The sequence below is a fragment of the Chiloscyllium plagiosum genome, unplaced genomic scaffold (genome assembly GCF_037043375.1).
Source record: "Chiloscyllium plagiosum isolate Xiang-an unplaced genomic scaffold, Cpla_swu_hap1 HiC_scaffold_2, whole genome shotgun sequence".
NCBI classification, from domain to species: domain Eukaryota; kingdom Metazoa; phylum Chordata; class Chondrichthyes; order Orectolobiformes; family Hemiscylliidae; genus Chiloscyllium; species Chiloscyllium plagiosum.
In genome coordinates, this window is record NW_028270140.1 from 82,506,802 (window position 1) to 82,521,005 (window position 14,204).

At 37.2% G+C, this 14,204-nt stretch overlaps 1 protein-coding gene across 1 annotated transcript in view; it reads right to left on the minus strand.

Annotated features, from left to right (window-relative positions):
- Nucleotides 1-14,204, minus strand: part of prdm6 (PR domain containing 6) — a 231,646-nt gene that overhangs the window by 32,241 nt on the left and 185,201 nt on the right. The window contains exons 6-7 of the mRNA XM_043721601.2: nt 11,863-12,199; nt 1,253-1,429 (exon numbers count right to left, since the gene is read on the minus strand). Coding sequence (XP_043577536.1) covers nt 1,253-1,429; nt 11,863-12,199 — 514 coding nt within the window. The remainder of the gene's footprint in view (nt 1-1,252; nt 1,430-11,862; nt 12,200-14,204) is intronic.

The window sequence follows — 14,204 nt, forward strand, 5'->3', positions numbered from 1 at the left end:
AAGCCCATTGCAATTCCCATGTACAAAAATCTATTTGTCACGATCATAAATTCTGCGAGCAATAATTTGGACTAAAGCCTAGAAAAATACACAAAATACCAACTGAACTGAACATTCCAACTGTCACAAATGCAAAGTTCAAGTCAGCACCCCACAGAAGTTACTTCACTGATAAGCAGCTCAATTTCTCAGGCCAATATAAGTTTGAACTCAACTGTTTATACCTCAGGGCACAGTGCATTCTCTGTTAAAATATCAGAGTATTGTGCTTGGGTTGATTATGTTGTGGTTTTCGCCCATTTTCAATAAGAGTACTGACCTAAACCATTGACTAGAAGATGACGTATGTAATATCTGTCACCAATAATTTCTTCTGGATTGCCAGTCCTCAGTTGCCAATTCTTCACTGGCATCAATACCCATGCAGAATACAAAATTCACACTATTATAGATCTATTTAAATGCCATGGGGCAATTAATGTTTCATGACAAAATTTGCATTGAGATCCTCTAGGCAGAGCACAAATTTTCAAGTGAAGCATGTCAATTATGTGCCCTGAGTGTCCAAATGATCTCTAAATTCTCATAATCACATATTCATATGTTTGTACAGTCCCCTGTTGAAAAATGAATACTTCTAACCAGGGAAGAAGAATTTGTGTAATGCTAAACATAGCTAATACTGATATGTTGCTGCATAGCACATGACCCTTCTTGCTAGAAATCTCTTTTCAAAGACTTGGATTCTTAGATTGCTCAGACATAAGACTTTTTAAAGTATGTGTTTCTTTGACTGTATTTATGTATCAGTGTGAGTTATGTTGAGTTTGCAACAGTGCTAAGGTTCTATTTTCAGCTCCCTCGCACTTGACAAGAATTTCCAATCTGAACAATAATCTGACCCTCTTTATTTTGAATGTGAAATATTATTGAAGAGAAAATATGATGCTTCTATTTCTGAATTGTATGTGGGTTACATTAAACAACAAGTTCAGCTCACGAAATAGGCCTTGAACCTAGTCACAAATTTGAATTGCCCTTGTTGTCAGGAAATTTGTATCTGCACTCACTGTCATCAAGGAACCTCTATTAGACATCAACAAAAAGCAAAATACATTATCTTAATTGGACTTCAGATTTAAATAAAATTAATTACAGCACAGAAAAACTTGCAGTGATTATAGAGAAAGCGTTGTTCAGCCACAATAAGGTCTCAAGTCAGTAATTACTATACCTTGTTAAGGTTACTTACTTAAATGGTTTTTCCCCTGTATGTGTTCGAATGTGATTGTTCAATGTTGTAGCTCCAGCAAAGGCACGTCCACAGTACCCACATTTAAAAGGTCTGTCACTGGAGTGGGTTACAACATGATTCCTTAATTCTGAAGGCTGGGAGAATGACTGAGAGCAGTGTCCACACTGGTAAGGCCTAGAAAATAACCAAATATATAGTCTATTATTTACTTAAATAAAATATATGTTATTGTACTAAATTAAAAATATGTTTTCATTCATAAACATGTTGTTTCATACTGATTTGTTTTCACATATTCATGCACTGCTTATTTACTGTCCTCATATTGGTAATATAGATCTCTATTGTATAACTGGATAGCTACCTGAAAGCACATGCAACTCACATAGAATCAAAATTACATGGTAATATTCATCTGTTTCACTCAGTTAACCAATTGCTGATATCACTAGTTGTCAAACCATGAGGTTCAATTCACAGGTGCCCGCACCAACATGAACTGAAAAATAATGAGTCATACATTATAAAGAGTAACATTCTCCCAGTAATCTAATAGTGCAAACATTGAGCACTGTTGTATGCTACCTCAGTTAGTTATAGGATGCAAGTTCAAATTTCCTCCACTAAAATTTCCAGTCTCAATTATTTTTGGGAAATAGAGACTCGTCTCCTCCCTGTGAGATGACTGTGAAACTCCTCACCCCATTATACACTCAGCTATCTCTCCCTGGCTCACGGCAACATCAATAAGGCTTAAGGCTGGATTGCCTGACCTCTCTTCCACCTGAATTTTGATTCTCCTAAAGAACTACCTCATCACCATCGTTACCATTCTTAGCTGTCTCTAACTTGTCAGACAACTTGTCTGATATCGTTTGCTAGACAAGCAGAATTTTCCACCAATGAAATATTGTGAAGCCCAGAGCTACAGTCTGATTCATGATAGAACTTTCATTCCCAAGCGACTAACTCTGGGGACTATCTGAAAGTGAACCAGACTGTTCACAAATTCAGAATCATATTTTACCCTGAGATGAGTTTATGATCACATATTCATGCCATTACTAAAACCATATGTTTCTACCACCACATAGACAGAGGCAAAGTTGGAATCAGCCAACCAGTTGATGAGAACCTCATTGCTGACTTTGCTATCTCTAGACTTGCGCAATGCAATGTTCGCCAGGCCAGCCACACCCAATTTCTATTCAGATCATCCAAAGCTCTGCTGCCCATGTCTTAATTTGCACTAAGTGCTATTCACCAATTTCCCTTTTGCTGACTGGCCGACACTGGCATCCAGCTCAGGAATGTCTCAATTTTTAAATTCTCATCTTTGTTTACAACCTTTCCATCCTAACTCTGTATCTCCTCCATCCCCACAACTCTCTGAGATATCTGCACTCTTCCAAATCCTTAACTTTAATTGCCCCACATTTATTGGCTGTGTTTTCAGCTGCCAAGATCTTAAACTCTGAAATTCTTTCCCTAAGCCTCTCCACCACTCTACCTCTCCTTCCTTTAAGACATTCCTTAAATTTGACCTCTGTCCAAACTTTAAGTCATCTGTCTTGATACCTGCTGATGTGATTTGGTGTCATATTTTGATTGCCTTAGGGGGCATTTTACTTTTCTCAGTACACTTTTTAAATTTAAGCTTTTGTTTTGGTGATCTTTTGAATTTTTATTTCTTTACACTATCACTGGAGTGCAAGCATACACTTAGAACATTCCATTTTTATGAAACATGCAGCAAACTTTTAAAGAAGTAATATAAACTTCACATCTAGATTGGGTACATCTAGTGATGAAGTATTAAAGCTACCCCCAGTCAACTTATATGAAGCAAGAGAGTATCATGATTAACTATGGATGTATTATGATTTTTAAAAAATTTATTGCTTTCTATTGGACTGGCATTGTATATTACTGTGCAGCCTATAAATGTGTTTAAGATAATAAACCACCTCAAGTTGACAGAATGTCAATGTAAATAGGCAGTGTATACTTTAGAGGACAAGCTTTTGCCACACTTCTATAAACCTTGTGGGCCTAAACTACACTCAATATTTGCACAAAACCAGTCATAATATGGTAATGATTAAAACTGGCTGTGTCCTTCGGGGAGGTCCTTGATCTTCTGACAAGGAACATAATGAAATGCAGAGTAACATTTGATTGACAGTTGAGCATAACCATGGCATTTCAAAACATATTGTTTGAATGCCTTATTAAAATTAGAGCTGTGTTACAATATTACATACTTTTGCTTAACACAATATTGCTTGTGTACTGTGGTAAATATGGATAGAGCCAGCAGGTGTGAGTCAGCATTGTGAGCTCAGGCAGCTTTACATATATCTACAGTCAATGATTTGGTTCCAAAGGATGTCAGGAATGTGAATGCATAATTGATTGTCAGTGTATTTCAATTATGATAATACTATCCAAAAATGTTATCTATATTATACATTGTAAATCTCCAATCATTGCAACACTTCATCATATTTCATTGTAGTACATTGCTGGAGGGAGTAAAATGCATTATTGTTATAATTGTGCCAATTTCAAATCATTATCACTACGCATTATAAAAAAAACTTCAAGAATGTGATACGTATGGGATTGGTCTAAAGAATCACACAAAGCAAAATAAAATGTTCAGCACATAACCATCCACCTTAATTTACTTTATAGAATCCCTACAGTGTGGAAACAGGCCATTTGGCCCAACAAGTCCACACCAACCCTCCAAAGAGTAATCCACCCAGACCAATTCCCCTACCCCATTATTCTATATTTACCCCTGACTATTACTTCTTTAATAAGAAGCCAGAGACATTTTTACTGTATCATGGAAGCAGAGAATCCTCTTTATACACACAGACATTTCTAAAACAATGGCTAAGACATTAAATATGAATAGTGGAGATGGTGATCCAAAGGCTCTTTCATTAACGGTGGCACGGTGGCTCAGTGGTGAGTACTGCTGCCTCATAGCACCAGGGGCCTGGGTTCAATTCCTGCCTCGGGCAACTGTCTTTGTGGAGTTTGCATATTCTCCCCGTGTCTGCGTGGGTTTCCTCCGGGTGCTCCGGTTTCCTCCTACGGTCCAAAGATGTGCAGGTCAGGTGAATTGACCATGCTAAATTGTCCATAGTGTTAGGTGGATTAGTCATGGGTAAATGTAGCGGGGTGGGTTTCTCTTCGGAGGGTTGGTGTGGACTTGTTGGGCCGGTGTGGACTTGTTGGGCCGAAGGGCCTGTTTCCATATTGTAGGTAATCTAATCTAAATTTTACTTATTCCAAACATAAGGCTACACAGCTAAGCTGCAAAATGTGTTGAAATATTTTCAATATATTGTTTCATCATATTTGTCAATATATTTATAATATTTTTTTCAATTATGTTCAATACTGGATGAATAACTGAATTTATCAGGAGAAACACGGATAAATTTAGGGGCCATTGTTTTTACCTGACTCTGTTTGCCATGATATTATAATTGATAATTATGAAAAATGGCAAATCTGATTGGAATAAAAGACAAATACAGAAGCGTCAAAAATATTTAAACAACATCCACTTCAGTGAGTAAAAGTCTAATTCAGCTAAATCTCATCCACATTTCAAAGCCATAAAATTTGATATTGACAAACTTTCAGACCATCTTTATCCCCTATGGAATCTAAAGCATCCAGAAAACATTCATCTTCTGCATATATCTTAAAGGGATGATTTCATTGAATCTGAATTAAATTATATCAGTCAGTTTAAATGCATTTGTGTCTTATCCTTATTGAGAATATAGTTACTTTTACTCAAAGTTTCTTTGGTTGTCCTCAATTTTATGACTCTTCAGCAGTTCCAGAGTAATCTGTAAATCTGACATTGGTTAGAAGTATAACAAATGCAGAATAGTGATTTGTTTAGCGATGATAGAATGTACAGAAGATTTTGTCAAGAAATTAGAATTTTTCAGTTTTAAATTCCAAATGAACTTTTCCAATGAGATGATATTAAAACTCACTTGACACAAAGGAGAAACTAAAGAGGGAAATACTTCACTGCATCTGCCTGTGTTGTGGTTAAATTAATTCTTAACGGCAAATTAAAGAAACAATTTTTGCAGTGGAGGTCAATATAACTGCACCAAAATGATTTATTTTTACTGTAAGTCATAAAAAAATTAAATGTGTAATTGTTTTATGTTCACAGAAACAATCCCTTTAAGGCAATGAATGATTGGCAGCAATATTCCTCAATGTTATTGAGCAGTTATTTCCTTCTGACAGTTCTATTGGATTGATGATTGTGTATGCATTGAAAAAAAAACAGTGGTAAGCAAAATTCACAATTCATTACCTGCTAGCAGTTAATTGGATTGAGATACTGTATTGCACATTAGGAATATACAAACAGGAGCAAGACATTTAGGCGTTTGAGCCTCTCTCTGTTTAATTAGACCATGGTTCATCAGTACCACAACTCCATTTTCCTATTTTTGCTCCTTATCCCTTTATTCACTTACCTAACAAAAATCTACTGTTCTCAGATTTGAAGTTATAGTTGCATGGCATTTACAGTCATTGAGAGGAAGAAGTTCCAACTTGTCATTATAACTGCATGCTGAAAGCACAAAAGTCAAGGCTGGCACTCATACGCAGTACTCAGGGAATGCTGTACTGTTGTAGGTACAACCTTTCAGATGTAATGTTAAACTAAGGCTTCAACTGCTCACTCAAGTAGATATATGAGATCCCATGGGATTATTTCAAAGAAAAATGGGTGCGATCCCCAAACAGGGGCCAATATTTATCCCTCAATCAGCATCAAAATGTGGCTTCTATGTTTCCTACCCTACAGCAGTGAATACACTGCAAAAATAATTGGCTTTAAGGTGCTTTGAGACATTAAATGGTTATGAAAGATACATAAATGCAAGAGTTCTAAATTTTTTTTCTGAGGCAAGATGCATTCCTGATGAAATTCCTAAATGTCCTAATTCTAATATTTCATGTTATGTCTCTAGCTCTGAATTCATCTGTATCAAACAAATTCCTTTTAGATTTTGAAAACATTGAAAAAATACTCTTCAACTCAAAGCAATGTAAACCACAAATATGCAATCTATCCTTATAATTTAGCCATTGAATTCCCAGTGAATGTGGGCTGTACACCTCTAAGAACAATACATCTTTATTTAGTTTAATTTGCTGCATATAATATTCCAGGTCAGGCTCTGACCAAATCACTGTACAACTGAAGCATGACTTTTAGAATTCTTACCCCTCTGAGATAAAGGTCAACATGTTTTGATTATTTTTGTGCATTTGCTCAAACTTATTGTGATTTCTGCACATGTGCAAGTTAGATTTGATTTACTCATACTCATATTCTATCTTAGATTTAAGGGTCTTTATTTCCCACTTCTCACAATGAACTCCATCTAGCATACTCACTTCATCTGTGTATGGCCCTTTGTAATTTCCAGCTCCTACATAACATACTGTGCCTCTTAGCTTGGGTATGCAATACTCTATTCCTTCATCCAAGTCATTAATACACATTATGAAAAGCTGAGGCCCCAGCACAGAGCCCTGGAGAACATCACTTGTCATATTCTACCAATCTGAGAATGTTCTATTTTTTCTACTTTGTGTCTCCTACCTCCTCAATCAATTACCAAACCATGTCACAAGGTTAATTCCAATTACGTGCACTTACATTTTTACTAATAATCTCCAATGCAGAATCTTATAAAATGCCTTTTGGAAATCCATTTCATTAACATCCATTGATACTCATCTATCCATCATGCAAGTGATCTCCTCAAGAAAATCCGACTAGACATAACCTCCCCTTCAAAACTCCATGTTCTCTTTGATCAATTCATACTTATCCAAAAACTCAGTCATTCTAGCTAAACTGAAAGCTGAGAGAATGTTTTTTGTAAAGATTAAAGCATAACTTCATTGTAACTTGATAATAATGAACTTGGACTAAACTAATTTTGAAAATCATCTACTCTATGTCTAAAGCATAAAGGAGCCTTAGTTGGTAATCTGGATTGATTCATTTACAGCAATGTGATTAGCAACTCTCTTTTAAGAATATAGGAACATAGGAATAGCCTGCTCAGCTATTTAATGAGAGAGTAAGCTCACATGGAACACTCAAACTGATTGTAAAAGCTTCTATAGGTATGTGAAGAGGAAAAGATTAGTGAAGGCAAATATAGGTCCCTTACAGTCAGAAACAGCGTAAATTATAATGGGGAACATTCACTTAAAACATCCCGTTTTAAGAACTTCACAGGATTGCCCCACTCAAAGTCAAATAAAAACTAAAAGTCTCTTTCTCTCAGCTTTGGGTACTATCATTAAGCTTAAAAACCAAATTGTAGAAATCTCTAACCCTTAGAAACTGCACTATTTACCATTTTGGGTCACAATCTAAATTCTTTTAAAAAGTCTATTGGTGTACAAAATCTATGCATAACAAAAAAAAGTTTTTTTATGGTTTCACTGGCCAGTACAGCACTTATGTCTATTCCATATGGCCCTTGAAAAGCTGGTGGTGAGCTATTTTCTTGAATCATGTAATTCATGCAATGTTAGTTCACCCATAATGTCATTATCGAGGGAGTTCCAGGATTTTGAACCAGTGACAACAGAGCTATTAGTGTGGTGTGTGTCTTGAAGGAGAACTTGTGGGTGGTGGTATTCCTATGCATCTGCTGCCTTTGACATTCTAGGTAGTATAAGTCCTGAGTTTGGAAGATGTTATACAAGAAGTTTTGTTGAGTTACTTCAGTGCACTTTGTGGATTACTTGCCTTGCTGGCACTAGAGAGAGTGAATGCTAAAGGTGCTAGATGGGATGTCAAACAAGTGGGCTGCTTTGTCAGCATGCTGAGGGCTAGGCAGCTGAAGGCCTTGCAACTAAACAGAATTGGTGAAATAATTACCAGAAAGACGAGGGCTGAGGCCTTATAGACAAGTGGATGCAAATTTTATATTTGAGGAGTTGCTGGACTGGGAGTCAATGTAGGCCAGGAAACACAGGAGGAATGGGTGAACAGGATTTGATGTGAGTTAGGATGCAGGTGGAAAAACTAGGGTGAGCTCAGGTTTATGGAGGATGGAAAACAAAATGCCAATCTGGAGTTCATTAGAATAGCTGAGTTAATAGCTAATCAAGACATAGATGAAGGTTTTAGGAGCAGCTGAGTGAAGTTTTTCCAGAGTTGGAAGTAGTTGATTTTGTTATGGAAGAGAATGTCTGTTTGGAAGTTGAACTCAGGTCAATTATGAAGATTAACATGTTCCAATGATACTGTATTTTATTGCTCTGAATTACTCAAGAGGTTGAAGTCACCTGTAAAGCTTTTGTTCGTTGTTGTGTGTCTTATATATCTAATTTATCCCAGTGCAATACAGAGGTGACAACTGTCATCAATACTTCAGCAACTATAGGAATTCTACACACATATATTCTGCCCAAATTCCAGAATCTTCTTCATCTGGCATCTGTTTTTTAAAATCTTTAGTTCCACTCACAGGATTAAGCAATCCAATGCAATTAATCTCGATCAATGAACAAACTAACAATAAATCATTTAAACTTCCTTTGAATACTGCACCAGCTGGTATGAGTCTTTTTTCTCTTTCTCTTTCCTTTGCAAACAATGGGTGCTTCTATGTGATAATTTTGCTCATGGTCATGCTGCAAGCCAAGGGAAATAGTAGCTGTAGAACTGCATGACCAGATGCAAATGGTCAGAGCAAAACCCTGAATAAAGAACCAAGGCTTTTCCTGGCTGCAGCACCACTCCCTTCAGATTTTACCAATGTTAACTAAAAACACAAACCCAGCAAGAACCAGCAGAAATCAATCAACCTGAAGTAGCTGATGTACAACTTCTTTTCTGCTGTTAAATGCTTGCTTAGTCTTGCAAGATTAAGAGAGGATGTTAGCTGGAGCAGTGAGGTTGAAAATGGCCATGCTGGTATAACCAGCATTATACATTGACTCACTCACCTTCTTTGCATAATTTAAGTTAAGACTGTTAATACAAAGCAAACTATAGTGTTCTGGTGTAGATTCCAGAGCAGACAGGTAGTGTACCTTAAGACAGCACAGCATCAGAAGCTCCCATGTAAAAGTACTCAATTTGCCTTTTGTCATTCTCTCTACAGTAGAGTCAGTGTTGTGTTCTGTCAGTTACATGCATATAGTGTACAGTACAGACTCAGGCTATGCTTAAGTCAGTGATATTGTAGTAAATAGTCAGTATTATTTGTCTCAACATGAATTTAATCTTTATGCTATATGTTACATGATTCTAACATTTAGGAAAACACTCAAATTGTTCATACTGGTAGTGGTGTTTAACCTGAGAAACCACTTCAAAAGCATCCTCCCCAAACTGGTTTCCAAGTTTATAAATTTTGAGGACACTACATTTCCACTTTGTTGTGCCATTTATATTACTTAACTTGAACATCATGTTAATTTGAATTGTCACATTAATTAGTAGTATTAATCTTTATCCCACAGCAAAATTTCAAGTCTTAATTTGTTTTTATCCTGTGTGGTTTTAAAAATACAATGAATTCCTCATAGAAATTCATTTGTGAAAATAATACATAATTGCAATTCATTCTTTTTAAAGAATTGAAATACAGTGAGATTATTGTTTAAAGTTTGTATCAGTTCTATGCAAAAGGCATAGAATTATAAATTTGCAAACTGCACCTGTATTTCAGCTGTACAACCAAAACAAGGAAGTCTGATTGCTTACAACCAATCTACACTAATGATGACCTCACTACTAAACTCATGAGAAACCATTTTGTAGGAATTTTGAGAGCAATTAGGTTCCTTAACTACCTAAATTAAGGGCTTCATATCTATTGAAGGACTGGTCTGCAAGATTTGTTCCTGATGCAGGCATGCATCCAGCTTAGGATATTTCAGCAGATTTTGTGACTGCCAAGTTTATACAATACTTTTGTTTAAAATAAAAACCATTTGTGTAAGATCAAGACACCATGAGAATTTCCTCTCACTCCACAGTTCTACTCAATTCTCATCCCAGTCACCCCAATTTTCTTAATCTGAGCCCACTCCTGGAACTCACCTGCCACAGCTCAAAATGAATTTCCCTCGTGCAGTGAGCTGCCTGCATGTTATTCTGTTTGCATGTATCTTGTTCACATAATCCCTTCCAGGCCCACACTAACTTCCACCCTATTGTGGATAAACCATTGTATATAGTCCTGCCTTTTTTTCCCATAAACTTCACCTTCACCTCACAAATGAGACTTTCATGCACAAGTTACATATGGTGATTGCCTTCATGTGTGGACTGTTCCTTGTCCACTGTAAAATATTATGCAGCCAAAAACTTCAGACAACCAGTGAGTACCCTGAAGGCGAAAGTAACTGTTTACATCATCTCAATTTGTAAATCCTTTGATAAGTTTGAGGAATGTTGCTTGGTTATTGGGTTCGGTGTTGAAAATGTACCATTTGAATCAGCTGTGGTTGTTAGCTTCGTTTTAAAATAGCTAGACTTTAAATCTTGGATTTGAGTGTTCATTTTTTTTTAAACTGGTTCAAAAGCCTCAGAGAGGATAGGGTCTTCTCAATTCCTGGATGGGAGATCAGGGCACGGGATGTCTTGAAACATAATAGGGAGCAGCAGTGGGTCAATATCCCAATGAAGTGTTGCCACTGCCAGGGAAATTTCCTAATAACAGGATCAGCCGCCAATCAAGTGGAGTTGGCTGCCGAGATAAGTAATTTAATGCATTATTAAGAACAGCTTTGCTGGACTGTCCCTACTGTAGCTGTCCAGGATGCAATGGGATTGGGTTGGTGGCAGGGATTGGCAATAGCAATGCAGGCTCCATACACCAAAGAGGGAACCATGAGCAGTGAATGTCAGGCCGTTGTCATCTGTGTGTCACCGGGAGACTCCTGCCTGCCTGCCTGGCCTCTTGGCATTTTTATTTTTACACTTAACTGTCTGAGCCTCATGAGCTCTAAGCTGCCTCAGCAGTAGTCACCCCCACCACCCCACCCCCAGCAGACCTGCTGTGGTTTTAGAGATGCCAGCTTATACTCTCGAATTCAGAAATGGTTTGCGATAACTTGGCAAATGCAGGCTCGGGACCCACTGTTCAGCCTCATTAAGGTCTCGAAGTGCAGAGAAATATTGAGCTAAGGGAGACAACATTTTTTTTTGACAATAACATGTTTGCTTGCATTCCTCATTTAAGTTATTAAACAATTGCCTGATTTTCCAAAAGCATAAAAGCAGAATGATGAAATTTCAGCCATCAGTATTTTTTCAATTGTGTAATATTTGCATCATAGAAACAGGCCCTGCAGCCCAACAGGCTTGCAATGATAGTTGTACTCCATTCAAGTCTCTTCTATCCCCTCTTCATCCCACACTACCAGCATACCATTCTCATCCTATCTCTCCCATGTCCTTGTCTAGTTTCCTCTTAAAAGCATCTACACTATTCACCTCAACTATCCCCTGTGGTAACGAGTTCCACCAGCCTCTTTTGTCTGTGTTCGATTCTGGTTACCTGTCTGGGTTCTGTGGACACACATGCATCTGCAGAAGAATCCGCTGGGTAAAGGTCTTAAAGCACTGTCCACATTTCCATAGATGCCAGTCACTGAATTCTCCACTTAAATGACTGGTTGAGGTTGGACTTGCCAGTATTCGTTGGTTTTTCGTATTCATGTGGTTAGCTATGGAGTCATGGGGCCCAGGTTTGTCACACAGTGATTTGCTGCATGATGTCTGTGGAAACCTCAGTGAACGGTATACACCAGTGGGTGGCATTTTGCCAGTTTTGTTGAACGATTGTAACGTCTCGTGCCTGGTCATTACATCAACAAGAGATGATGGGACATTCACTAGGGAATAAAAAACAAGAAAGAAATGTTTAAAAAAGGTGAAACTTATTATTTGAACACTGAGGTTTGGCAATCCCAAACAATTGTGAACATCATATTATCCAAATTTTACCCAAAGGCACTCTGTTTAGCTTTCTCATACCTGGGAGAGGGTTTGCATTTCGTTTGTATGACAGAAATAAGACCCTATTTTTATGGCTTGCCTGGATCAGGCTGGTGCTGTACTGGGAGGGAGGAATTAACTTGCCTTGTTTGTCCCAACGTTTGTACAACTAAGAAAATTGAAAGGAAGCAGCAAGAAGGAACAATCCAGCTGTAATTTTCCATACTGCTCAGTTCCAAGATAATAGATTGAGAAAATTAGCAGCCATGACTCTGGCCATTTTGTTGTTAAAATTGATTAAATGTAGAATAAATAAAATATATTTTGTAACCGACAGTTGCACTCTACAAATGCATACACCTTCTTAGAAGATGTATTTAATTGATCTTCTAACCAAAAATCGAAACTTTATACTGAAGTAACTTGTGCTTGGAATTTTCTTTAATAAAGTTTAGCTTAAGATAAATATCAAAGCCATTATATTAACCAATCTGGTTCGGAAAGCATGAGATCCAATGTTTTAAACAAGGCTATGGAAAGGCACAGTCCTAATAAGTTTAATTTACTTACCTTAGGAATAAAATTTGGTGTTTCCTTTACTATTATCACAAAACCACAGGGCAGTTATCGATGAAGAAGAGCCCATTAAGCCCATCTTAATAATCCAGCTAGAAAAATCCACAATAGCCCCAACTCACCAAATAATTATCTTGTAAATGAATCAAGAGTTTTTGTCTTCACTACCTGTATTGGAGTTCTATTCCTTATATTGATCATGCTTTGCAGGATGAAGAATGTCATGACATCAATCCTAAATTTCTTTATACCATGCCTCTTCATCCAACTCTTGCAAAGTTAATTGAAAGAAATGTATTGAATTTAGCTTTTCCATACAATACTCTTCTAAATTTTGCAAGTAAAGCTTAACACTAGGAGTTTTCCTGGAGCTTTTCCATCTCCACTGTCAAGCCAGTGAAAAGTTAATTTACACTCAAATATTGAAATGTATAGCCAGCCCACTTAGACCCCAACTACAAGAGATTGTTGATGATAAGCAACCTCATCTGACCAATAATCAATATTCATTCACTTTCAAGCTAAAGTACCTCGTAAATTGGTAGAGGCCAAAAAATATTTACCGTTAAATATGTACTAACACCTTGGTGAAAATTTTTTTATGGGATTTGTGTAAACCATTAAACTATAACAACATTTCCAATTGTTAATTTGCCTTCAAAGCATTTGTGCAGTAGTTGTTGTCAATGCAATATTATGCATTACTGTTCATCTTTGATTGGCAATCCTTTAATAATGGGGAAGGCTTGAGGGAGATATTGGTCTGGACAGTTACAGGTGTAGGATGGGTATGAGAGGCAAGAAGTGAGATGTCGGACAGGAGATGGAAAGGTTAGGGAAGAGACTGTGGCATGGTTGTGGTGAATTGCTGATTGATTAAAAATTGATGAAGAACTCTAACTGTCCACTGCTGGTGACCTCCTACTTTGTTACCATCCTCACTGTTATCAGGATCTTCCTCATTATTGGCATAAATTTTCATCCAACGCAGAATGTTATCCCTTTTACTAAAATAAATGCTTGATAATGGCTCACTACAATGTAGAGCATTCTGTCCATGAACAATTGCAGCAGTCCCCAGATGTGTCTAGTGAGTGGAATCCTTTGGAAAATCCTTTAACTGATTAGATCACAGGGTTGAAGCAGGAAGCAGGTCAGGAATCCCATTGGGGGAATATGACTTTGGTGTGACACTTTAACACAGTCTCGGGGTTAGCATTCAGACTCTAGAGATCCTGGCCAGTCACAGAGTCTACGCATTGTAACGATTGCCAAAGGCAAGATTTTTATTTAAAGGGGTACCAGCAGCAGTCAGAATGGTTGCAG